The sequence below is a fragment of the Ornithorhynchus anatinus genome, chromosome 13 (assembly GCF_004115215.2).
Source record: "Ornithorhynchus anatinus isolate Pmale09 chromosome 13, mOrnAna1.pri.v4, whole genome shotgun sequence".
In the NCBI taxonomy this organism is placed as follows: Eukaryota; Metazoa; Chordata; class Mammalia; order Monotremata; family Ornithorhynchidae; genus Ornithorhynchus; species Ornithorhynchus anatinus.
In genome coordinates, this window is record NC_041740.1 from 16,253,744 (window position 1) to 16,281,376 (window position 27,633).

Here is a 27,633-nt window from a genome sequence, read left to right on the forward strand (position 1 = left end):
ATGAGTTGTCATTCCCCATTTCTTGTCATTAGGGGATCCAACATAAGGAGGAGGAGAAGTTGGAACTTTTGGAAAGGTGAGCGGGACACCAGGGAGAAAAACTGTTGTGGTCTTTTTGTTTTGTTTGTTTTTTGGAAGGCAGGGAGAAGTAGATCATTTCAGCATAGACCTAGGCCCTCCTCAGGCCTTCTTATTATCTCCCTATCTCTCTGAAATAATCTTCATGCTTCTGACATACTACTAAGAAAGAAATAGTTTCAGCTTCTCCCTCCTGAGTACCCCTTTCTTTTGCTGCCCCAATTTGAAGATGTATTTTTCAGCAGCTCTCCCTGCTAATCAGAAAAAGGTACTTGAAGATCCTGCCTAATTTCAGTGCACAGAAAGTATGCTCGATTGTTGGAAGGTATAGTGCATTGAGGTCTCTGAAATAAAACCATAAATGCAGCCTTTTAAAAACATTTCTCCTCTCCAGCCACCCCCCAGCCCCTTTTCCTCATTCACCTGTCGCCAACTGAGGAGGACCTTTTTTCTTATACCTGCTCTTTGGAGGAAAGTTGCACCTATGTCCACTTTCCTCTCTTCATCCATACTTCTCCCTTTCCACTTGAAAGCCTGTTCTCCACTCCATCAGAAAGCGGACTGTTTATCGAGCAGTCTGGGGAAGTCCTCAGAATCTGGCTGAATGACAAACTCTGTGGACAGGTGGCTATTAGGTAAATATTATTTGTGCTTACTGTTTTACAAAATATTTTTCTCTGAGGCTCTGGCAATGGAGAAGAACTTCACTGAGTTTTTCTGCTCCATTGTTCCTATTTTAAATCTAATCTTACCTTTCATTTGGCAGAAAACTGGTTAGTGTAAATTCAGGTGATAATAGGCTGTGTATTTTCTCCTGTCTAAAGACAAACACTGTAGATTTACAGAAAGGTACTCTGGAAAGAAAACTCAATTGAAGAGTTGACCCAAACCTATTGGAAATGACTTTAGAAATCTTGATTTTACAATGCTTTAAATTTACATCTTCTCATGAGCTACAAATGAGTTGAAGTGAACAAACTGGTTTATAAAATATTTATGAACCACATTTTAAAAATTTGGCTCTGTGCATGTCTTCCAGGGGTAGAGAAAATGAAAACTGAAGGATTTAAGGAGCAGATTTATGTTTGAGGGATATCCAACACTTATTCTGGAGCTCTAGATATTTAGTGTCGGAGTAGAAGTGGAGATTGCCAAAGAGGCAGAAAAGCCAACATTTACTTACCTAGTGGTACTCAGTTTAGAAAAGGCTATAGGAGAGGATGCTGGGAGAATAGTTTTTTTTCCTGTTATTCCTTCTTCTCTGATTAAAGAAGTTTCTTAAAAGGTCCACAGAGGTGGCTTCATCAGTTGGTCTGGGGAGAATGGATATAATGATATTCCCAAAAGATAAAAAGTCACCCTTAAAGATAACTCAAAACAAGGAATGGAGAGAATAGACCCCAATGAAAATGACCAAGTGGAGATCTCTCTGGTCTGTCAGCTTCTCGTGGGCAGGGATCATGTCTCCCTACTCTATTGTATTGTACTCTCCCAAGCTCTCAATTCAGTGCTTTGTGCAGAATAAGCGCTCAGTACATACCAATGATTAATCAAACTGAATCTCTGGCTGGAAAAGGAGAATGAAAGAGGGAAAGCTAGAGTTTGTACAGCATATAGAACTTCAATTTAACATAAGCCCGTTGTTGGGTAGGGAATGTTTCTATTTGTTGCTGAATTGTACTTTCCAAGTACTTAGTACAGTGGTCTGCACACAGTAAGCGTTCAGTAAATCCGATTGAATGAATGAATTAATGTGCCTATTAGGTCAAACAGATCATGATGGAAGGAGCATGAGTCTGGAAAATGGGATTCCTTGGTTTTAGTCCCAGATCTGCTGTTACTGTTTGAACTCAGTCACGTTGCTTAATCACTGGCCAGTTTCTGATTCTGGAAAATGGAAGTCATACTTGCCTCTGCCTAGCACACACAGATGTTCTGAGGACCAGGTGAGTAATTTAATAGCCCTTTAGAAAAATTTAAAGGCTCTTAAAAAATTGTCATACTACTGCTATGATTTTCATAGAGTACAGTTGAAGTGGGCTCTGTTTCTTTGAGGAAATTACTCAGAATCCAGGGAGAGAATGGGACACCTAGGGAAATGAGAGGAGCAACTCTGGATTTAAATTAAAGCAGGAGAGATTTTGATGAGATGTAAGAGCCTTCTGACTACGTGATAAAATGCTGCAGGTGGATTTCGTGGCATCTCCCTCTGAGCAGATCTTGAAGAAAAGGATCTTTAAGAGGAAAAGGCATGGCCTAGTGGATAGAACAGAGGCCTGGGAGTCAGGACTTGAGATCTAAGTCTGGTTCCACCACTTGCCTGCTGTGTGACCTTAGGCAAGTAAGTCACTTAACTTCTCTGTGCCTCAGGTTGCTCATCTGAAAATGGGAATTAAGACTGTGAGCCCCATGTAGAATATGGACTATGTCCAAGCTGATTAGCTTATATCTACCCTTGTGCTTAGTACAATGCCTGGCACATAGTAAGAGCTGAACAAATACCATAAAAAAAGAAAAAATCAGTAGTCATCCATATATCCATGTGTTTGGTTTTTTTATCTACCCAGAAGTGGGGATTGGGCCAAATGATCTTTCAAAATTCTAACCAGCTCCAGTATTTTGAGCGGGGATTTGCACTTTTTTTTCTTCTCCCTCATGGGGTTGGGAGGAATGACTGTGCTTCAAGTGGCTACGGCTGAATCACTTCTGTTTTTTCTAGATATTGTTTTTCCCTCCTGAGCGGTCTGTCCTATTTGTCTCCTTTCCTTGGTGTCTGACATTTTTTCAATCAGTGGTATTTATTGAACACTTACTGAGTGTTAAGCACTTAGTGCTTGGAAGAAAACAGTATTGTCAAGACAAGTTCTCTGTCCTCATTGATTTTAGGATCTGTTAGGGGATACAGGCAAAAAATTATTTACAAGGAGTGAAAGCATGAACAAGAAGTTAACTTGAATTTAACATGGACAGTTTGCAGACACCCTGGGACTTCCTCCTGTATGTTATGGTCAGTGTCCTTTCCCTGGCGTAGCATCGGACTCTGGATAGGTTCAAAGGCTCAGTCCACGTACTCTGAAGAATATCGGAACTAGTGCTGGATAATTGTAATTTACTCATCATTGGTTACTAATTCATTGGCTAGTAAAATCCTATATCTGACAGGAAAACTAGGTTAATATTGTTTATTTTCAAAATTGAAGGAATAAGGTAGCCATGACTAAGAACTGTGTTTTGGACAGTTCTAGCTTGTTTAGTCTAAGGAAAAACTAGGACAGAGTTTAACCTAATATATTTTGTTGGGTACTTGAATCTTCCCTTGTGACCTTGGAACTATCCCAAATGCGCTGTTTGTTATTCCTCCCCGTGGTAATTATGAAAGTGAAAATGACTATGTCTGACAATGGGGTAGTAAAAGCTTACTTTGCTTAGGGCCTTGCTTCATCCCCATTACAGAAGAATCTTTAGAGTTGAGACTGAAACTTCAAAATAGTCTTGTCTTAATCCAGGTAGTGTCCTGGATTAAACCTGTCCTGAATAATTTGTTTCAGTGACTATGTCTGCTCTATGAATAATATAAAAGGCAGCACTTAATGTATACAGAACCGTTTATCATCCATAAACATTAATCAATAACATATTCCAGATTAACCACGTCCAAAGATGGGGTGGGGAGGAAGTAAAGTTGGATTTGGAGCCTTTGTTCCATCGTATAAACCTGGGGTTTAACCTTGGCGGACCTGGGTAAGGGAGGTAAGTGGCGGCAGTAAGTCTTTGTCCATTATATCAGAGGCAAGAGGGGAGTGGAGCCAATTAAAGTAAAATTGGATATTTCTCTTGCCCCTTTGTAAACTTTGAAATTATTTCAGTAGTATCTCAGATGTGTATTCTCCATTTGACTGAATACTCAGTCTCTGGAGCAAAAGCGGCCAAAGTTGCTGGTGATGATTGGTACTCTGGGAAAGAATGTGGCATTTCTGCGATTACAACAAAACTTCCTAATCACTCTACTGGCAAGGCTGGGGGAGACAGAGAGGCAGGGGTAGACCCCTTGGAGAGTACCCCCAGCCTTTGGAACTTGAGAGCATCAATTAGACAGCCATTTTGGACACAGTCCACCAATCTAAAGCAGCCTACGTAATCTGCCTTTGAGCTAGAGTGTGTCCTTAGAATTTTTATAGCAATGAATCTTTTGTGGTTATAAAATTAAAAACATAGCAGCTAAATTTATAATAATGAAGCAGATCTAGCAGTTTCTTTGTTAAATATTAAAGGGTAAATACTGAACCTTCCAAATTCAAGCTCCATATGAACATGGGACAGGTTGGAGAGGAACATGTTCTTACTGTACCTTGCAGCATTTTAAACATGTTTTAAATACATACAGGAGTTGGTTTTAAAACAGGAATTTATCTGCCATAATAATAGCAATAATTGTGGTCCTTGTTAAGCACTTTGTGTCAAGCTGTGTATTAAGCCCTGTGGTAGATGCAGTTAATCAGATTGAACACAGTCTAAATAGGAGGGAGAACAGGTATTTCTCCCCATTTTACAGGTGATGAAACAAATGCAGAGAACAGTAAATGCTTACTGTGTGCCAAGCACTGTACTAAGCGCTGGGGTAGGTACAAGAGATCAGATTGAATACTATCCCTGTCCCATATGGGGCTCACAGCCTCAGAGGAAGAATAGGTATTGAATCATCATTTTACAGATGAGGATAAAGGCACCGAGGGGTGAAGTGACTTCCCCCAGATCACACAGCAGACACGTGACAGAGCTGGGATTAGAAACCAGGTCCTCTGACTCCTAGGACCATACTCTCTCCACTAAGCCCAGCCACTTCTCTGAACTAGCCTTATACTTTTTCTAATAAATGTTTTTAGCCACTGTTGCTGATGGCTGTACAGGCAGCCCTCGCTGTTCCCAGGAGTTTTGTTCTAGATAACACCACAGTTGGCAAATTTGTGAAATGGTAAGTTATTAAAATAAATGGAGAAAGGGGAGCTAGCTTTCCTCCCCATCAGGGACTCTCTACTAACATGGTGTTTAAAATGAATTTTGGGTAGAACATATGTTATTTTGATGTAATAATGTGGGTTTTTAGCAAGAGCTATCTTTGGATAAACAGATTTTTGAGAGAACCAATTTTGTTTTGAACGCCGTTGTGGGGGAAAGTAGTTTTGTGTTAGGCTGGAGCTGAATTAGAAGTCTCCTGCTACAGGGAATGAGGGGAAAAGTAGTGGGACTTTTTGCTTTTTTGGCAGTTTAAAGTCACAGGAATTCTAGAGACTGCTGAGAACCATGTGTTAGTGCATATAAAGCAGATGTAAAAGCAAATGAAAAAATTGTCTAGGGCCACTTGTACTTTATAGCACATACCCCTTCTTCCACTTCTTCCCTTTCCTCTTCCACTTCCTCTTCCTCCTTTTAAAGTTTGCTGGTTTTGCCTGCCAAACGTTCTAGAGGAGGATTAGGGTTGTATTTTAGGTGGTATAAAATTGCTCCCTCTTCCTTCATGAGGCAGACACACACAAAAAAAGCGAAATATATTGCTATTCCTACCAAAGCAGTGTAAAAGCAATTTAAAAGCTGTCACCTCAGCACCAATGCAGACTTTAGTGTTTGTAATGTCTTCACAGAAGATCTAGAGGTTGAACTACCTTCACAGGAATCCCCTCAAAGTCTAAAAGTCAGGGGCCCAGGAAGCAGCAAGCTTAAATCTGCTCTCAAGCACCAGGCAGTGCTGCTAAATCCATAAGTGGTGCCCGAGCATGTTACCTGTGACTTTGCCATTCCCTGAGGAGGCTGGAGAAAAAATACCATGGTCCTAGGAGCTCTAGGTTTGGGGATTTCTGGGTTTATTTGAAAAAAGAGTTTGACGGTAGAAGACAGTTGTACGATAGGGGTCATACACCTTCCCTGTCTCTACACCCCTGATATAACTGCTTAGTGAAGCAGTGTGACTTAGGGGAAAGAGTTTGGGCCTGGGAGTCCAAGGACCTTGGTTCTAATCCTGGATCTGCCATCTGCCAGCTGTCACTTTGGACAAATCACTAAACTTCTCTGTGCCTCATTTTCCTCAACTGTAAAATGAGGATTCAATACTTAGATTGTGAGCCCCATATGGAAGGGGGAGACTGTGTCCAACCTGATTCATATGTGTTTATGCCAGCGCTTAGAACAGTGCTTAACACATAGTAAGCACTTAAATTCATTCAGTCATATTTGTGCCATTGAAAGAAAAATGGATTTGGAATTATTGAACAGAATAATCTAGAGAAAGTACAGAAGCCTGGGACTAGCATTTACCAGTGAAAGTTTATGTACACATGGCCCTTGCTCAAGTGAAGAACTTAGCTGAACAAATTGGAATTGAGGTAGTCAGATAACCGGAAGTTCAGTTAAACAAAACTGGGTTGGGGTTTTCCAGACAAGTATGCACTGATTGGGATGATGGTGGGAGGTGGCTGGGGGTGGTATCCAAACTTTTTTTGTTCATCACTTATTTGAACCAACTCTGGTTTGGATAAGTAGTCATTTTAGGAGGATAATTGGCATCCCACTGTATTTTCAGAATTCAGGCACATGTACTTGCCAGCTCGCAGTGCTGCAAATCCTAAGTGGTTATTACCTTATGATTCAGTCCATGGCGAGGGCTGGCTTTAGAATGAGTAATCCTTATGTTTTATGTTGACCATCACTGAAACTAATGTGAACCATTTGCTGTCTTGGGTAGAAGAAAGACAGCACTGAAAGCAGAACAGTTGGCATTTCTCTTTTCCTGTCCCCATCTGTTAAGCCATTAGATCACTCACTGGGTTTAGCGAATTTGCTGGAGAAATTGTGGAAACTTAGCTTTTTGTCCTTTCTACAGTGGAGAGCAAAAAATTAAGTATCATTGAAGACTAAAATAATGTGTCTTGAATTACTATGCAGAAGCTACAGTGTTATCCTTCTAAGGTATGACATTTTAGTACAGGTGGAAAGCAGAACTGGAGGAATAATTGGGAAAATTCATACTACTATAGGAAAGGGGGAAAACGTTCCCTATTTCCCTTTCCTTTCAGTGAGAATGTGTTTAGAACAGTTCATTAAATCCAACTTTTTTTCGTATGAAGCAATCCATATTTTAAAAAATAAATTCAAGTCCTTAAAGATAGTTTCCAGGTCTTAAAGCTGGATCATCAGTTTCTTAACACTAGTAATATGAAAGGGGATACCGTTTTTAATTCTCAATGACTATTTTGTGGAAAGTTTTACCCGGAGGAAGCAGAATGAGTTTAATCAGTATTTATACTAAATACATTATTAAAATGTGCCCAGGTAAAATATGGTTTATTTTGCTAGAAAAGATGTGTTTGAATGTTAGGAAGAAGGTTGATTAGCATGGCATACACTTTTAATATTTATATATTACATTTTTAAGCAAATGGATAGTTTCTAGGCTTGAACAGAAATCTTTCAGAAAGATTTGAAAGTATATTTTCTTGAACTTTTCTGTTGTCTTATATTTCAAAGTTAATGAGATTTGAGAAAAACAAGTGTTTGCATATAATTCTGAAGCCATATTAGGAAGGGTGATGGTGTGTACTAGAACCCGTCCACAGTAGTTGAAACTGTTATGTTCAGGGAGAATCTCAAGCTCCCTCCCATCTTGTCTTTCATAAAGTCGTTTCATGGAAAAATCCCAGCACAAAACAGACCCTCCTTAGAGGTAGAAGATTTAGTTTAATGAGGCTACAGCAAGACTTATTTTCTCTCTATTGTAAATATTTTAAGATTCCAGAGTGTATCCTTGGTATTTACCATTCGTTTGTGAGTAGTGTTTACAAAATTCAAATCCACTATTTCTTTTAATTTAAGCAAGGTTTTAATGGTAAAAGAACCTGAATTTCTCCCTCTGTGCCATGCTGCCGAGAATACTTTTCCTAGTTCTGCTTCCCTATCCTAATAGAATGATCCAGAAAGCAGCTGCCTGTCTTAATTCTGGAATTTAGCTAGAATCCTGTAAATTCAATTTCTGTTTGTGTGACTGTCAGATAGGACTGCCATTTTACATGGCAGAATAAATCCCCAATTTAGTTTATTTTTGTGGGTCTTTTCAAAAGGAATTTGGACATGTGTTCCATTTCTCTTGACCCAGTTCTTTTTCCCCCACTTCAAATCCCTCAGGAACTCTGAAGAAGTCATTTCAGAAACGCACGCAAAGTGGGAACCAACAAAATGACTCTTTAGGTTCTGGGTCGTACTGTCATATTCTTATTGCTTTTTGGCACCTCATTAAGTCAACCTGATTCTCCCTTTGGGTAAGAGGAGTTTAAACTCAATTAAATGGGATTGTGAAGGGCAAAAGTTTGGTAAATTGGAACATACCTTTTTATATGCATATAATATCTAACTGCCCTAAACTGATTTTTGAGGAGGAAATGAAAGATTATTTTACCACCACATAATTCTAAGTAGCAATAGTAGGGCTCACTTGAGGAGGTTGAGAGTATGACTATACAGAAGGATGAGGAAGTCGAGTTCCTATTGGATGCAGCCCTTGGGAGAGTTCAGTAGAAGTAAGGAAAATAATCTTCTTTCTCCCCTCCTTTCCTCTTCCTTTCTTTTTTCCCCCCTCCACTTAGTCAAATGGTAAAAAGGTTGTGTGAAAAACTGGGGCAGTTATGCAGATAAAGATGGTGGCTCACACACTTTCACTGCCTTCTTGTTGGTCTCCCTGTCACTCCCAATTCCATTATGTCCTTCAAACTACAGCAAGAAATTACCTGTCAGATTAGGGGTCTGCAACCTACGATGTGGGAATCATATTTGTCTTTTTTGGAACTAGATGTAACTCTCAAGCCAGGGTGGCAGAGGTCTGAGGCAGTTAAAATAGCCATCCAGGGCTTCAGACTAAGTTGGAGGGCACCTGCTGAACACTCAGAGTGCACAATACCCACTGCCACAGTGTATCCAGGAGCATATGAGGGGTGGCATGAGGCTACGGGGCTCCATCTGACCTATTGCTGTTGGGGAAGGGAAGCTACTAGTTGGCCTTCCCAGAGCTCTCTTCTTGGCAGATGCCAACTCTCAGAAAGCCAGAGACCTTGTTCCCTGCCTTTCCGTCCCACACCCCAGGAGCAGCCGGGTGCCAAAGCACAGTGACAGCACACTAGGGGCCCTGGAGTGAGGGTGTTTAAAAGAGACTCACAGTGAAGTAGCAATAAAATCTGTTTTTAAATTGTACTCAAGAGCTGCCCAAAGGTCTCATTTTGTGTGGGTCTTTGGCACCAAGAGGTTACCGACCCTTGATCTAGGTATCTGTTACCAAAATTCCCAATTCCTGCTCAAATTAAAATACCTGGCCATGAGTTTCAAAGTCCTCCAATAGCTGCTTCCATCCCTGTCTTCTCTTACCCCAGTTCTTATTCTCCAGTTGTTTCCCCATATCCTCCTCCTGTTTCCCTTCTAACTCTCCATTTATGCAAGAGCCATCACACACATTCCCTTTCTCAGGCCTGGCTTCTCCTCTCCTCTTTGCCAATCCAAATTCTTCCCCTCCTTCAAAGCTTTGTTAAAACCTACTTCATGTGTGAAGCCATCACTAATTAATGCTGCCTCACCAAAACACTGGTTAGTTCAACTCCAGGTTCTCCAGCCCTTAAGGTATTCCACTTCAGTGTAGCTCATTAAATCATGGCATATAGGGAAATTGAACAGTTGAATGGGGCTAAAACATCTCCCTGACAGCCAGATAAGGTTAAGCAATTTGTGTGGGAGACGTTTAAAGAGGTACATGATGTATAAATCAGAATAAGCTGGTGGACCACGTGGCTAATTGGTACTGTGTTAGACTGGTATCTTTGCTCTCTTAATGGTAGCAAGAATCTGTTGCAGTCAGTTGTTGCCAGTTGATTTCTTTATTCCCCCTCCTTCCCCACCCCTACTCCTGCCACCATTCACCCTCCATCCCCAGCCCAAACTGTGGTTTAACTGCTTTCTTAAAAAAAACTTGTCCTCAAGGCACTGGGGAGACTTCATTCTCCCCAATCCAAACACTAACTTTTTTTTTTTTTTAAAAAAAGAAAAAGTATTTCCATTCCTTTGCTCCTGACTGGCAGATGTCACCCCAGCTCTCATGGTCAAGTGATAGGGGAGGAAGCAGGAAGTGTGACAGAGACAGGAAATGATCTTCTCCCACTTTCCTAAAGGCCTATGGCTTTAGGGAGCTGTTATGGAAGATGGGGAAAGGGCATGGAAAGGCAAGTTCCCCAAAACTTCAGCGATAAGAGTGTGAACAGGGGAGCAGTCTTTATAAAGTTGTAAGCTCATTTCATATCATTTCTTTCTTTTATACTTCCCAAATGTTTAGTACAGTACATTGCACCCAGTAGGTGCTCTAAATACTATCATTACTTTTAAAAAAGGGGGTAAGATAGGGCAGTGTAATTAAAGAAAACAGTGGCTTAACTGGTGACAGCTGACCTAAACAAGGAAGCATTGTCACCTAGGTCAGAACACAGGCCTGGGAGACAGAAAGATCTGGGTTCTAATTCCTGCGCCGCCATTTGTCTACTGGGTGACCTTGGGCAAATCACTTAACGTCTCTGCCTCAGTTGCCTCATCTGTAAATGGGAATTAGTATTGTGAGTCCCATGTGGGACATGGACTGTGTCCCACCTGATTAGCTGTACCTACCCCAGCACTTAGTACAGTGCCTGGCACATAGTAAGGGCTTCACAATACCATAAAAAATGGGAGATTCTCAGTGCACTGGCATGAAGCTAGTGAGTATGCCTGACTGATGTGTAAGTGGTTAATTCAGTAGGTAGAATTTTCAGTAATTACTTCAAATGGCCCCTGGACTTTCAAGATGGTTATCTGGGGTGAATTAAATTTTTGGCTTATGGTGTGTAAACATTCTCCCACTTATGGTAGCTAATTAAACCTTTGAGACAAAGGATTGTAGCCTAGTGGAGGAGATGTAGTTTAGGCTAAGAATGTTATCCCAAAATTTTTTTTTTTAAATGAGGCTTTTTGCTAACAACAGTCAGTATCAGAGAAGGAACTTCAAACTGTATATCAGCCTTGCAGTTATTTAAAAGCCCCATTAGAGAGATGAAGCAGTAATTAGAGAAAGACTCTTAAGATTATCGTGGATGCTTTATTTGAACATAAGTGATAGAAATATAATGCCATTTGAGCAGCACAACAAGCCAAATTTTCATTTTTGGTGGAAGGATCTTGCTCTGAGAACTCATCTTTGATTTCAGCAAAATTTCCATGTAAGTTCACCAAAGTTTTTAACACTAATGATCTTATATATATATCCAGTGTCAGGTCTGCTCTTAGGGGTAGGAGTGTAGTGGGGGAAGCTAGCATGACCTCATGGGAGGAGCATGAGCCTCGGCACCTGGGTTCCAATTCTGTCTCCGTCTCTTGCCTGTTGTGGGTGACCTTGGGCACATTGCTTTTCTGTGCCTAAGTCCTCATCTGTAAAATGGGGATTCAGTATCCCCTTCTTCTCCCTGAAACTGTGATGCCCCATATGGGACAGCACTGTAGCTGACCTCATTATCTTGTAACTACCCAGAGGCTTAGCACAGTGCTTGACACATAAATAAACCCTTAGCAGATACCACAGTTCTTATCGCAGATTGCAAGTTGCTGTGGCAGACAACATACCTCAATTATTCTCCTGAAATTGTTCATCTTCCAGCAAATTATCTGAGCTTTGTAGACATAAGGATCAGGCATAAAGAGCTGCCATAATTGTACTATGAAGGATTGGGTGGGCCCTGTACTTTCAGATCCAGATCCATGGCTGTGGCAATAAGGTTGTGTCTTTTTATGTTGGGTGGGCCAAAAGATCCTGGCCCAAGCACGATTTCATCTTTGCAGTCCTATGGGATGCCCACTGGCCCTCTGCTGGATTCCTGGGTTGCCAAGATGGAGAGTGTGCAGGAAGAAATGGGAAGAAAATCAGTTTTTGCCACATTTAACTCATGATTCTGGAACAAGATGTCCCCATGGAAACAATTTTTTTCAGCAGTTGAAGTAGTTGAAAGTATTTCAAAGTCTCTGAAGTACTTGAAAATACTTTGTCATTTGTTATGGACAGATTGCATCACTAGAGCAACGGGGAAAGGAGACTTTTCTTGGCACCACTGGCAAGTTAAGCAAGTGGGAGCATTGATAGTAATGGTACCAGTTTACAGAAAACTTCCTTGATTCTACGTCAATCTACAATATATTATAGTAAGAACATTCACACACACACACACACACACACACACAGTGTTGGCAAGGATCCTGGCTTAAGGTCATTTTAGGGTGAAGGTGGAAAATAACCAAAATATGTTTATCTGCCTGTCAATCTTTGGGTGGAGTCAAATGTAAAACCAGTATAATGTGGTGACTTTGCTTCAAGTTTGTAAATGACAGGGTGTTTCTATAATCCTGCTGAAACCAGTTTAGCACCTCTCTGGTTTCGGGTTGATCAAGACTGTGCTCTACTAGCTGGCTTTTTCTACCTGATTTTGTAAATCTTTTGCCTTGACTAGAAAGGGTATGTTTCTCACTGATTAAAATGAGGTCTGGAATTTTTATGAAAGATTGCAAAGTGAGAGAAGGCAGAGCTTCTCTGATGTTGGAATCCTAGAAGCCCCTAAGCTTACACACCTTGACTATCTGTAGAAATAATCAACTTATGATTATTTGAAGGCTTCCAGGAATCCTTGGGTTATATAGGTGTGAGGAGAGCTAAACTGGTTTCCAATTGCATTCATTCTTACTAAATATCTACTTCCCCAAATATCTACTTCCCCAGGAAGCTGACTGTTGCAGATTTATGGTGGCATTTGGTTACTGTTCAAAGATTGTCCATCTCCATACTCTGTAAAGAATGAACTGCCCTAGGAAGAGAACAGACCTGCTTATTTGTGGAGTAAATAACTTGAAATGATTTCAGGTTCCTAGTTTTCTTGGATAAAAGGGATCTATGAAATTTTTAATCTTTGAGAAAAATAGGAATAGTATGTTTAATTCTGGCAAAATGCCCATTCTATTATGTGGAAAGCTTACAATACTATTTTGAGACATCCATTTTATGGCTTTAATTACTTGAATAAATCCAATATTTTCTAAATGTGTGGTCACACAGCTTGCTTCCAGGAGTCACCTTGCAATGCTAAATTTTTATTCTGAGATAAGTTTTTTTTATGCATTTTAAAATCCAAAGCAGCCCGAAACCTTAAAGTGGAGCAAATCCAGTGTCAGAGATGATAAAATACTATGCTATGCATTCTATATGATGCTGTCACTCAAGTATTTGGCTAGTTTCCACCTTTCTGTTTATTATTTGGAACATAAGATTCTGCTATGTAAGCCAGCAAAATGAGGACCGAATTTAAATAATCAAATTATGAATTTTAAAATGTATGATTGGTACTCTAAGGGAATGGTATTTGAACCTCAAATGGTCTTAAGCCCATCCTTTTGCTGATTCCGAGCATATGCTCAGCGAACGGTTCTTAAAATTTTGCTTGGATGGTTCAACCTAAAATCTGGCTTTGAAAGTCTGTTTTCAGTCTGTTGAAGGGTTTTTGGGCGGGGAATGGAGCTCCTAAATAGGAACAGAGTGCACTTCTAGGAGCTCAATCTTTTGGAGGACATTTGGTCAATTAGGCCTTTGTTTATTTCCTCTGCTGAAAGACTGTAGTATGACTCGTCAGGTTCATTAGACTGAAGGAGCTGAACTCATTTAAAACAAGGCTCTTACTTCTGGACCATTGCTCGTTTTTCAAAAAAAGAGGGGTATTTACTTTTCCGAGTGGGTATGTGGCAAACTGCTTGGCCTGGAAGCTCATTTTGGGCAACTCAAATCTCTGTGGGAAGTGATAGTTCCCTTTTTTCCTGGGATTTCCTCCTACACTGTTTCCATTCAGGTCTGTTTGCAGGATCATCAAAATGGATGATTCCTCTCTTTTTCCCTACTCCATCATCTCTCCGCCCCCGCCCAACATACTCCAAAACCCAACTCATTAAATATAATATTTGCACTAAGTGCTGGGGTAAACACAAGTTAGGCATATGACACAGTTCCTGTCTCATATGGGGCTTACAGTTTAGAGGAGAGGGAGATGAGGTATTTACTCCCTATTTAAGAGATGAGGAAACTGAGGCATAGAGAAGTTAAATAACTTGCCAAGGTCACATAGCAGGCAAGTGGCAGAGCTGAGATTAGACTCAGATCTTTTGACTCCCAGATCCACTAGGTTATGCTGCTTCTCAAGAACCCCAAGATTACCTCAGAGAAGCTGTCCTCATTACCCAAGCACCCTAGGGCCCCATTTGTCCATGGTGTTCTCCCAGCAGCATTCTGTATTTAGGACCTATAGAACTGAAGTTGGTTGAAACTATTCAGGCAGTTAGGGACCATGCTGACACAGCTGTAAATGCACTCAGTGTGGATCCAGAGCTTTATTTTGAATTTCAAGGGAATGCCTAAATAAGGATCCTCTGCAACCCTATTGCCCTTCCACATTCCAGCCTGGAAATCTCAGCTGGAGGAAGTTATCTGAACTATTCTGTAATTTTCATAATCTCCAAGATGATTGTGTATGAGTTGCTTTTCCTAGCTACCCTGAGAAAAACAACCACCACAGCTGTAGGATTTCTTTTTAGAGTGTGTGTTCAGTGGGGTTCTGATCTGTGGGAAAATATTTTTTCCCTTTTTGATTGGTGCTTGCTCGGGCACTGTGATTTTACTCTTAAGGGAAATGAAGCACTTGTTTTGTGGGAACTCGAACATCCTGGCAGAGAATTCGGGGCGGGTGGGGGTGGCTGGGGGGAGAAGGGAAAAGGGGAGGGGAAACCTTGCTCCAGAGATTGATGGTTATTTGGCTGGAGAGAAAGAGAGGACCACCTCAGAAGTTGTTTGCACTGCCAAAAGTTACAGTCCTAAAAGAGTATGGCTTTATGCAAGTTTGAATCTTTTCCTTTCTCTTTTGTATTTTTGTACATTATTTCTTTTATTACCTTTATATTTGTGGCTGGCTAAGAACAATTGATTTTTTTTTTCTCTCAGGGAATTGCATGCATAATTTTCCTTTTTTGCTTTGTCAATGAAATAACCGTTGACATTCTTTTGTTTCAGGCTCCAGACAAAAGAAAAGCATTAGAAGAGACCAAAGCATACACAACCCAATCCTTAGCCAGTGTTGCTTATCAGATAAATGCGTTGGCCAACAATGTACTTCAGTTGCTGGACATCCAGGCCTCCCAGCTGCGGAGAATGGAGTCTTCCATCAACCATATCTCCCAGGTAATAACTAACAAATGACTTTCATATCTGTGTCACCTCCACTCAGCTGAGCAACAGAGTGAAAGCTAAGAATTTCGAGGTCTGCCTGCAGTTGGCTGTCACTAGGAAAGTCCCTTATTGTGTGGTGGGTTTTTTTTTCTTTGGAGCACACCTTACTTTTGGGGTTTTTGCAAGGAATAAAAAATGACTATGATCTGGTGCAGAGAGATTCTGTAATTTTATTCCATTCACAGACTCCAGCTAGTTCCAAATACTTGTTATTTTGCAAGTAGGCCCCGAGGTCATCTTCCTTTGTGGTCCCACTTTTGATGTTTCTGGGTACGGCAAATATTATTGGAAAATATTTATCTTTGGAGTCTGATCATAAGAAATATGCAGTATAAAATCTATCTTTAAATGAATGTTTAATGTTTTTAAGAATACCCTGTGCTTAATATGGCTCATTTAAACAGAAGTTAAAATGTGAAATGCTGCATTCAGTAAATTCCCAAACTGTCACATGCAGTACTATTGCATGGTTTCATTTACATGATATTCAAGTTATATATCTTAAGTAGAATAGCTAAGCCAGCCTTGGAAATTAGATTAACACACCATAAAACCCATCCACTAAAACCAACTTTGCAGGGTGAGAGGGAAATTATTGTGTCTTTCAGGACGAGGGTGTATTGGGTGTTGAGGGAGGTGCTGTGGATGGAGAATAGGCCAAGGGGAAGAATTGGAATTGATTCTCAGGCAGTTCCATTTTTCCTTCATGTGGGGATGAATAGGTGGGTCACTTAAGGCAGCAAGGACAATGATAAGATTCCCAAGAACAAAGTGTGGGGATGGGGGGGAATCACTTGCCACTAACCTTTATATTCCTGTACAGATTTTTGTAGAGTTAGCTTGTTCATTTTTATCCCTCTGCCTCCTGTTCTGGATTGGGAGCATAACTAAATCTCATACTGTCTTCCTTAACTTGTTTGCCCTGATGTGTGATGGAATTTTAAATGCCTACATAGATGAAAGCAATAAAAATTACAGGGAACCAAAGATCATGCCTAGTTCAACTAAAGATCAAGATCAAGTTGACTTGTTTCTAATATGTCTCCTTTTCTTTGGCCCTCCCATTTCCTCAAAACTGCTCATATTCCCACTCCCCTTCTCTTTTCAAGTAGAAGATGGTTGAAAGGAATAGAAATGTGTTGAGAAAAGTTAAAAGAATAGGTTTATTGAAGGGGGTTGAAAATTCCCTTCCCTTGGAGTTCATAAAAATAAAGTAGATTTTCATTGGTGTCTTGTGGTGTGGTTTGTTAGAGGGGTGGATAGGATGACTACTAAACACCACTAAATATGATTCATATTTTTTAAAAGATAATAAGGGAGCAATAAACTAGTTTAAGAAAAAAATCAAATTCTGGAGTCCACAATGTAGTTTTCAACCTTCTTTCGGTTTAGCTTTTCCTTACGTGGCTAATTAAAAAAAATAGATTTGGGGGGGTGGTCATTAGAGTCAAAGAATTAAGGTAAACACCTACCATGGAACTTTCTGTTAAGCAGGAAATGAAACTGAGGCTTCATTATCATAGTAGTTTTTAAAGGGTCAGTATTATCTGCTCTGATTCATTTATGAATGTGGCCAAACTAGTTCCTTTAGTTTGATTGTAAAAGTAGTTGAAATACCCTGTAGTTTAAACCCATTCCACCTAGAGGAGGAGAAAAAGATGTCTTTTGGGAATAATGTAAAAAGAAATCTGTGAATTTTTCTGTTCATTATAATTTGATTTCCAATATGGAAGATATGGGTGTGTTTCACCCTCCAAACTACTATCAGCTTTTAGCTTGAAGTATTTTCCAATGCCAACTGATATTATCTGCATCCTTTGTTTTCATATTAGACGATAACCCAAGATTACATGCTGAATTAAAGAGCCACTAATTACTTTGCATTTTTTCTGTTATTTGACTTTGAATTTTGAGATTGATACTGAACTACTCTGTTCGCTCAGTTGTTAAGTTTTCAGTGGCTTATGATTTATATTTTTTTGCCTCTGGAATTTATGTACAAGGCAGCGTCTGTGTTTTATGTGTAAAACTGGTAAGTAGAATCACTATTACATGTATCTTTTCTAGTAAAATTTATCTTAAATTCTGAATGCCAATAGTTTATTTTTCTAAATACTGATTCTAAGAATCTGTAGCTCTGAGCCCTTCAATGTACATCTCTTTAGTATAGAAATCTACCACAGACACTAAATGCAGTAACATACGTTCAAATTATTTCAATTTTCTAACATTTCATTGGGAATGTTTACCAAATTTTTATTGAATGAACTGATTTTAAAGTAGTTTCCCTTTAAATGATATGAGGTGGAGATAGGCTTGAATGATGTATAATTCTTAGCATAGTTCACGTGCAACTATTTTTGCAGAAGTAGAACTAGGGACACACACCCTTTACAGTTTAAACCGGGCACAGCTACTCTGCAATGTTGTAAAGGAGTGTTGATGCTTCCCATCCCAGAGTCTGGAGAAATTGGGTCATTTTAGATCCATTTAAAAATTATTCCATTGAAGGACATCCAGATTCTTATTAATTGACTTGTATAATAGAGCTTCAAGGCTCTACATCACCTTGCCCCTTCCTACCTCTCCTCCCTTCTCTCTTTCTACCGCCCACCCCGCACGCTCCGCTTCTCTGCTGCCCATCTCCTCACCGTCCCTCGGTCTCGCCTATCCCGCCGTCGACCCCATGGCCACGTCCTCCCGCGGTCCTGGAACGCCCTCCCTCCTCACCTCCGCCAAACTGATTCTCTTCCCCTCTTCAAAACCCTACTTAAAACTCACCTCCTCCAAGAGGCCTTCCCAGACTGAGCTCCTCTTCTCCCTCTACTCCCTCGACCACCCCCCCCTTCACCTCTCCGCAGCTAAACCCTCTTTTCCCCCTTTCCCTCTGCTCCTCCCCCTCTCCCTTCCCATCCCCTCAGCACTGTACTTGTCCGCTCAACTGTATATATTTCCATTACCCTATTTATTTTGTTAATGAAATGTACATCACCTTGATTCTATTTAGTTGCCATTGTTTTTACGAGATGTTCTTCCCCTCGACTCTATTGCCATTGTTCTCGTCTGTCCGTCTCCCCCGATTAGACTGTAAGCCCGTCAAACGGCAGGAACTGTCTATCTGTTGCAGACTTGTTCATTCCAAGCGCTTAGTACAGTGCTCTGCACATAGTAAGCGCTCAATAAATACTATTGAATGAAAGGAAGAGCCTCAATCTAACATGAAAACAATACTTTTTATTTGGCTGGATATCATGTCTATTAATTCCTTTTTAAAACCCTTTATAAATCAGGGGATACAATTTACCCTTAATATTTACCTCTGTAGTATCGTCATTAATGCTAAATTGCTTTTCAATGACATAGACTGTGTAAGTCACACAGAGCAATATAGACAACAGATTGCCATTATAATATACTGTATTTTTTATTGTTCAGTCTAAATGGAGAGCATAACTCTGAAACTTCCCCAAACTGAAAGTTAATTTCTACTTTTGTGAGGTGCAGTTCTAGGGTGGAAATAGGCCAGTAGAGTTGTGGATCCTCTGGATCCGCCCGCACCTTTTAGGTGCCCCCCGATTTTACTGCCCTGTCAGTTCTGAGCTCCATCCCTCTTTGCACATTTAGTTACTTGGGCCCCGTTTTGGAAATCTTTTTAGTTTGCACTATTCAGTTGAGTATTGGACCTAAAAAAAAAAAAACAAACACTGAGTAGGGGAATGTATGCAGATTAAAGAGGGATCTGTTTAGGGAGTTTCCATGACAGGACTCTTCCATACTTAGAACAGTAGGGCCTCTCCCTCCTTTCCTCCACTTCTCCCTTCTTCCTTTCTTCTCTCCTCTATCCCTACCCCATTCCAGCCCTTCCTTTACCAGGACTCATTACAATTGTACCCTCCCTGGACTTGAAAGATCAATTCAGTAATCCTGGCTTCTATTTTATTAAAAAAAACCCTACACCACAGTTGTTAGGGTGGGGCTCTTTTCCTGGCTTTGTGCTTTGGAAGACTTTATTGTGGGTTGACAGTAGTTATTTATGTTCATAATACTGTTTTACATGTACTGCACGGAAGCACTGTAATAATAGTCAATAGGCTTCTTTTACATTTCTAATGGCGTGTATGTGGAATCTGACTGCATATAAAAGGAACTCTTCATTTTCTTTTTTGTCCTTGAGGGCCTTCAGAGGCCATTAAGAGAAGCAGCATGTCCTAGTGGATAGAACACGGGCCCGGGAGTCAGAAGGACTTGGGTTCTAATCCCAGCTCTGCCGTTTGCCTGCTGTGTAACCTTGGGCAAGTCACTTAACTTTTCTGTGCCTGTTACCTCATCTGTAAAATGAGGATTAAGATTGTGAGCCCCATATGGGACAGGGACTGTCGTCCAACCTAATTCCTTGTATCCACCCCAGTGTTTAGTACAGTGTCTGGCACATGGTAAGTGCTTAACAAATACCACCATTAATTATTATAAAAATCATTTTCTATTGAATTTTGGGTGAGAGAGAGAATACTTTAGGTAAGGAAGACCTTCTTTATGTAATCCATAGTACAGACGTGTGGAAAAATGTTCATAAATACCACCTGAGGATTGTGTATGTCTGGGAGGTGGCGGGGGTAGTAGGGAAAGGAGTGGCTTTTATGGTGGGGATTTGAAGTTTTTATACCTTTGGCCCAGGAAATCTATAAAACCTTTGTATATAGGGTTTCTAACTTCATGTAATAAGTAACATGTAATAAGTTAACGTAATGTAATGAATGTAATATTATTCAAGCCACCAGCACCACAGTAATAAAGTGGGCCCAATAATAAAGTGGCCCACCGTAATAAAGTGGGGTAGGGACTGTGTCCAACCCAATTTACATGTATCCACCCCAGCGCTTAGTACAGTGCCTGGCACATAATAAGCACTTAACAAATACCACAATTATTATTATTATTATGTTCTTACACAAGATTGGAAATGTCACAATCCAATATAGAATAGCATGTGTTGAGTATTAGTCTCATTACCGATAAATGTTAGCTAGGGAATAACTTGCATAATTGTAAACAAACATTCTCTCTCCCTTCCCCCCCCCAAAAAAGGGAATACTAGAGGCAAACACTTATAATGAATTTTATTTAACTTTTCAGCTTCAAGCAGTTTTTTCCTCTTTTTCAATAAATCAGGGTATTTATTGTATGCTTACTGGGTGCAGAGCACTGTACTAAGCTCTTGGGAATATGACAAGAGTTGATTTTTCTCCTAGGTTTTCTCTCCTACCCAGTGTACTAGAAATTGAGAGGTGTCAACAATACCCACTGAGGCATGGTAGAATCCCAGTGGGTTCAGAGCAGGGTAGCAGGAGGTACAAAAGTAGCAACAAATCATCAGTGCATCCTAATCTGTTTACTTGATTAGGCTCACCAGCTAGCCCAGCCTTTGCAATTTAGTTGACTCTTTATAGGAGAGATTTATTCAATTGTATTTATTGAGTGCTTACTGTGTGCAGAACACTGTACTAAGCGTTTGGAAAGTACAGTTCAGCAACAAATAGATGCACCTTCCGTGACCATGAGAGCTGTCTGCTTTAAGGTATTTAACACTTTAAAACAACTAGGGCATGTCTTAATACAGAGCACCAAACATCAGTCTTCTCAGCATTCAGTGTCTTCTCCACGCTGTCAGTGGCATGGGATATTTTCCAGACACTGCGCACCAAGGACCAGTTTTACATGCCTGTGGTGATTGCTGCCATGATTAACTGAAGCATTTTTCACTGAAATTTCAGGAATTTTGTAGTGCTAAAATTTTGCTCTCCATTTTTTCTCCCTCTGCTTGTTTCCTCCCATTTCTTTGTTCCCAACTCTTTTTGGCTTTTTCAGATTGTTCCTTGCTGGAACAAATGTCCCAAAGACCTTCCTTATTAATTGCTTCCATATTCACTACATTATGGAATTTACCCAAATATTCCATTGTACCTCTCAGCCCAGTGCCCTGTGCTCAATTTGTGTAATTTAGATTGTGTTTAGTGGGCATATTCAAAGCCAGATCAAGACAGATCAGTACTCAGCCCAGTACTCTGTCAGTGGTAACAAAAGGATGCTTAGAGTGAGGATGCTTTTCTCAAAATGTATCCTTTAGTTAGCTTGTATCCCCCTCAGCATTCATAACCTTTTCTTTCCCCACAATGAGCTGACAGTCCAGATGAGTCTACTAACTCTGGTTTTGCGCTCACCCAGAGTTAGGTAAGTAACTAACAATAAGGGTTCAAGTAAATACCATTGTTGATGGTGATTCAATTAATTGACTCAAGTCTAAAGTGATTTCCTGGGGCAACAAATTCCATATACTTACATCTTGGCAAATGTATTTTTTCTTTATTAGTTTTGAGCCACTGTCAAGTCTTAGTAGTCCTGGTGTTGATATACTTGGTGATTAGCAATTCATTGTTTTTTGTCCATTCCCGTCATGATTTTATAAGTTTCATTCGTGTTCCTTCTCAGCAGTTCTCTTCTCCAGAGTGAAGAATCTTAATCTTTTTTCATCTATCTTCATATGACAACTCCATCTCTCCCAAATATTTCCATAAATGTTAAATATGCTTTATTAAAAATTTGGTCTCCTAGTAAGTTAAATTTGAACCATAGACTTCAAAAAAAAAAGCTAATGTTTTAGTCCAGAAAATCCCTAGTGTAGACCTCTGACTCAGAATTTTAACGATTGTACAACAGGTAAAATGGTTGTTCAAAAATGAAAGTAATGCAGAAAAGCAGACAGTATAAAAGGCTGAACATATTATGATTATTTAGATGGTTGAAGGGGTGACATGAAAGAATGCCTTTTGGAGGGGTTTAGTTTTTTAGTAGGGTTTAAGCATGGAGAACAACACAGTTTGGCAAATGGAGGGGAGTGAATTCTAGGCTGGGGGAAGTCATATTTCATCTTGCAGCAAACAGTAAAGTAGCATAGAATGGTGGAGCAACCTATTCTAATCAATGTGCCATATAATTGGAAGGAAGTCAGATATTTTCCATTGCTGAATTTAGGAACGTCTGGGAACAATTCTGCTGCCCTGGAGTTTGTCACAGGTTTAAAAAAGGAAAATAAACCTCTCATTATAAGCCAAATCTGCAAGATTTTTTTTTTCCCTGAGGTTTTACCTACACTTATTTAAAAAACAAAATTTAAAAAAAGCCACTTGTTTTAACAGACAGCCCAACACAAATACAGATTTCATGGTTTTGGGCAGTTTCTTATCTGCAAGAGGTTTCTATGATATTTAGCACAAAGCCTGTGATTGTGTCATCCATCTCTCTCCCCCCTCTCCCTCCACCCACCCCCCATTTATGGACTGTTGTTATAACGGGTTTTTCTGGAAAGTAGCCTATTTTTGGTAAAAGTTTTTGTAATTTCTAAGGATTTCTTAAATATTTTGCCATTTTATGTAATTGTAGGTGACTTGTTCTGTTTTGAGCATTGCTGGGGTGATAGTAGCAAAGGTTAATCAAGAAAGGCTCACTAATTTCAAGGTGTTTACAATCCAAGACAAGCATAATAGCAAGATCATATAAAAAACAGAAAGAACAACAGAATATGCAGTGATGTTAGTAGTTCCTTGGCAAAGGAAGAAGTTAGACAGCATACAGAATTAAAACAAACAATTCTCCAAGGATGAAGCTGATGAGATCATTGTAAATTGTTTGTACCACCTCATCCCATTCTTTGGACTCTGCCCCACCCATGGTGGAGTCTAATTTTGTTACTGCATTTATTCATCAAAAGTTGTGATGGAGTGAAAAACTTGGGGACCATAAAGTGTCTGTTTCTTCTGGAGGAAGAGAACATTTTCTAGTCACAAGCAGGGCCACAAAGATTCCTTTTATGACTACCTTCATTCCCCAGCCCTTATGAAGGCCATCACCCTCTTGCCTTCTGTGTATACTTTGTGGACCCTTGGAAAATGTAAACTTGGGCTGATCATTAACACAGTTTGGCTCTCCTTATATAGTATTTGGAATTTTAAAGTGCTTTATGCCCCCTCCATAAAAAGTTTGAGATTACTGTCTTTCCTTGTTGATCTCCCTTGTTGATCTCCAGCATCATTCTTGGTGTCAGTGGCTTTAGGTTGAAGTAAACAAGGGGAGTGTCAGTTAAAAATATACAGAGGTTAAATATGTGTCCTTTAGTTTTTAAAGTGGACTGTGGAGTAATTTGGCATGTGATTTACATGAAATAAATACTCAGCAAATCCCTTTACATTCTTAATTTTGTCCATACATGCCCCTACCTATTTACTTGAATCAATCAATCACTGTGTGTAGAGCACTGTACTAAGCATTTAGGAAAGTACAATACAACGGAGTTGGCAGACCTGTTCGCTGCCCACCTTGAGTTTACCATCTAGTGGGTAAGACAGACATTAATATAAATAAATAATCTACACATATGTACATAAGTCCTGTGGGGCTGAGTCCTGTGGGCTCTAAGGGTATGGAACCACAGGTACTTAAGTTAGTGTAATTATTGAAGTGTTTAAATAAGTGATGGAGCTAGCTTAAAGGAGAGCAAATGAAAATCAAGTACGTCCAGATCCAAATAAGGGAAGATAATTCAAGTCAATGTCCGGGGGGCTAGCACTTCTTACTGTTTTCTTGATTCGGATTGTTTAGCTTCCAAAGCATCTTTAAATTGAGGCTGATTTGGGGAAGGAATTTTTGGAGGTGGGAAGGGGTATGTTGGACAAGTGGATATTAAACATAATTCTGAAAACTATGTGTATAGAATCCTGTGTATTTTGGTGGGTATTAACCAGATCTGCAAAAGATCAATCAGTCCCTGAAACATATGCCAAAAAAATTATGGGTGTGAGCCTCTGTTAATTTAGTGTTATAATTTTTCCCATCACCATTTTGACTTCATCACGTCCTTTCTTTTCCTGTCTTCTGGAAGAGTACAGCTAGTGCCTGCTTTCCCGGTTTAAGCACACTTCAAGATGGTATTTAGCATACTTCAAAATTAGTCAAACTGACGATGTGTTAATGAGTAGAATCACTTGATTCCAAATGCATTCAAGACCATCCTTCTATTCAGAAAGTCCTCGTGTCACCAGTGGAATGTATTTGCAGTTTAGTGCATATTCTTCTTTGCTGTTTCTTCAAGGGAATTCATTTTGTTTTTAAAATTTTACTTAATCAGTTTTTGTTTATGATGTTTTTGTGCATGGGTGGACTTAAAATTTAAGACATATATTATCATACAATCTTTCGTCCTTCTAGCCAGATCACCAGGCAACCTACTTGTATACAAATAAATTGCATATTTTGCTTTTTCTTTATGAAATGTTCGGAAATGTAATACTTCATAAGTAACTCAATATCTGCATAATTTATGAAGACATGTTTCTGCTATTCAAAGCTTTGAAATGCCTAGAACATTTTGGTAATCCTATATTCTAAGTTGAACTATTTTGAATATTGCTTGTGATTCCCCCTGCTATAGAATCCTTTCTAGTTTTTGTTTTGCATGAGATTTGGGTCCCCCATTTTCAGTTTGATGTGTTTTATTGACAACAAATAAGGGCTTGCCTGAACAATTTTGAACAGTGGTGCTAAGGAGACATAAACCCTACCCCTTAACCTCCCCACCCCCACAGAAAAAAGAAATGATGTTTAAGACAGAGCATTGGTTAAACATTGTTTTAAATGCTTGTATTCTCTACATCCCATAGTACACATCTAAAAACTCTATTGAAACACAAACTCTTGTTGGTAGCTCCCTTTCCTTCTTCCTCCTCCATCTGTCTCTCCTGCTAGTTGTAAATTTGGTGAGGTCAAGGATTTTAACTAATTCTGTTGTACTTCCCCAAAGCACATAATATGGTGTTCTGCACTCAGTAGGTACTCAGTACTATCCATCAATGAACTTTAGTTTAAAAAAAAGATCTTTACTTATTTTGCTAAGGAAAGTTTTATCATTTGCATTATTGCAATTTATTAATATGGATAGGAGATGTTTTTAACATCACATTTGATTCAGTCCTTTGGGGAAAATCAATATTTAAGATGTTTGTTATATAATTGAACAAAGTTATGTTTGAAGATATGAATTTTGTTGAAATAATTTAGGCATGACATTTAGGTACTGAATTTAGGAGAGTGAAGACCTCTCCACAATACATAAACGGTAGGGAGAGTTGATCTAGTCTATTGACTTTTATAGTAGGGATCAAAGTTCAGACCTCTAGCCTATTTCTTTAGCTAGCTCTTCCACTGGCTCATAACTTCTTGTCTCTGGAGATGTTTTGGCCAGTTTTGGGAGTGACTTAAAATACCGAGTAAAATAAAGGTGGATTTTGAGTACACTTGACTGGCAGAAAATGTACAGTGGTCTGTGCCCTATAGAGAACACTTTTTGGGACTTAATGTATTCTTGTGGGTCATTCTTAAATTTGAGGTAATATTTTACCCCCAAATTAAAATACGTTTTTAATCTTTGTTACCCTTTAACCTTTACACTAAGCTTTGATTTGTGAAGAAGGAACTGTGAGGAAATTGACACAAAACTAGAGTTGAGGTTGAAGCCCAATATAACTGAGGGGGAAAAAAGGCATAATTCTTGACTATGAAACAAACATACTATTATAGTCCATTTGTTTCATAGTTTCCAAGAATGATGCTTGCTAAGAAGAACTGTGGCTTGGGACCAAAATGATGTTTTCATCTTTGTATTAGGCGCAGCACAGCTAGGAAGATGAGAATCTGGCCTGTGTTGAAGAAACTTTATGAATTTTTCTTCGGGGCTAGCAACAGTATGGATATTGTGTTTTAAAAGTGGAAATCTGCACTTTCAAAGTCTAGGTCACTAGTTCAAATGCCGGTCGAGTAGTCGGGTACAAACCTGAAGATGATCACAGAGCTTTTTGGAAAAATCCTACTGGTGTTAGGTCTGCTTTCAAATAGACAGATGTCCCCATCACATTTAATACCCTTTTGACTAGTGGATTGTATCTCAGCCATCAAAGTAGAGAACATTATGCCCAGGTGCCATATCCTGTTTGTTTTAAGAGTCATAGGTTATATGGAGAAAGCATATCCATTCTGATTATTCCCAAATTAGGCAGTACCTGCAATATTTTAATGAAATGATTCAATATCATTTAAACAGAACCCGTGTTAGTGTACCGTGGAACCTGGTGGCCCCGTACTCCTCCTTCTCAGCCACTTTGAGCTTTGGGACTTCCAAGCAGAGGTACTAAGTGTGCCTTTTGATTCCAGTGATGAAAAGGAGGCAGAGATATGACTGAGGGATTGAGGATTGGGAGATGGTGGGCTTCAGGGAGCTAATATGCAGAAAGCCACCATTTTGTATCTTTTTATCCCTAACTAGAAGCTTTCAGGTTGGTCAGAGACTTGGGATGATTGAGGCTGGGAGTCACAAGATCAGAAACCCTCCATGGAGGGGTAATTTATGCTTCCAAGACCTTTTCCCAATCTCACACATGAACTTCAACCTAGACAGGTAGCAAGAGATTTGGCATCATGTGGGTTAAAAAGTAGGAAGATCAGCAAAAGTTGGTAGAGAATGTAATATCAGGGGTTGTCTGATTTTTGCCTCTATGGAATCACACCTGTGTGGACACACTGGCTGTGTCCTCACCTTTGTTATGCCTTTAAAATCTGCCCTAGTCATATGTAGGATGGCACCGGGAGTCTCTGTCATTGATGCCTATCACCTTTTTACTTTTTTATTAATATTTTGAATTGCCATGGCCCTGGGCATTCTGTTTTTGAGGAGTTGCCCTAATTTTTTTCATGCCTTTTATGGAACCTAACTTCTGATTTAAGATCGGAGGAAAGCTTAAAGAAATCAGACCTGCAAATTGATTCTTTACATTGGTGGAAAAAAAGGGGGCACAGTAAACTTATGCCATGGAAAATTTCACTGCGCTTACCTCAAGATCTGAAAAGATGATTGCTAGTTAACTAAATTTTTCTTTAAGCAATAGTTTCAGAAATGCTAATTTACATTCTGAGACCTGTTGTCGCAAAACAGTTTTGTAGATTTTTTTTTTGTTCTGAGTTGCAACTTTGAACTACTTTTTAAAAAAAAATCTTGAAGGTTCAGTAAATACTGCTGTGCAGGAACTATTTTTAGTTTTTTTAAAAGCTCATTTTCCCTTCTAGCCACCTGCAGTGCCCTACACAGTTGCACGTGT

At 39.6% G+C, this 27,633-nt stretch overlaps 1 protein-coding gene across 9 annotated transcripts in view; it reads left to right on the top strand.

Annotated features, from left to right (window-relative positions):
• ABI1 (abl interactor 1) overlaps positions 1–27,633 on the top strand; it is a 90,339-nt gene that overhangs the window by 19,162 nt on the left and 43,544 nt on the right. For all 9 annotated transcript variants that reach the window (XM_007667766.3, XM_001506809.5, XM_029077443.2 and 6 more), the window contains exon 2: positions 15,221–15,388. In XM_007667766.3, coding sequence (XP_007665956.1) covers positions 15,221–15,388 — 168 coding nt within the window. The remainder of the gene's footprint in view (positions 1–15,220; positions 15,389–27,633) is intronic.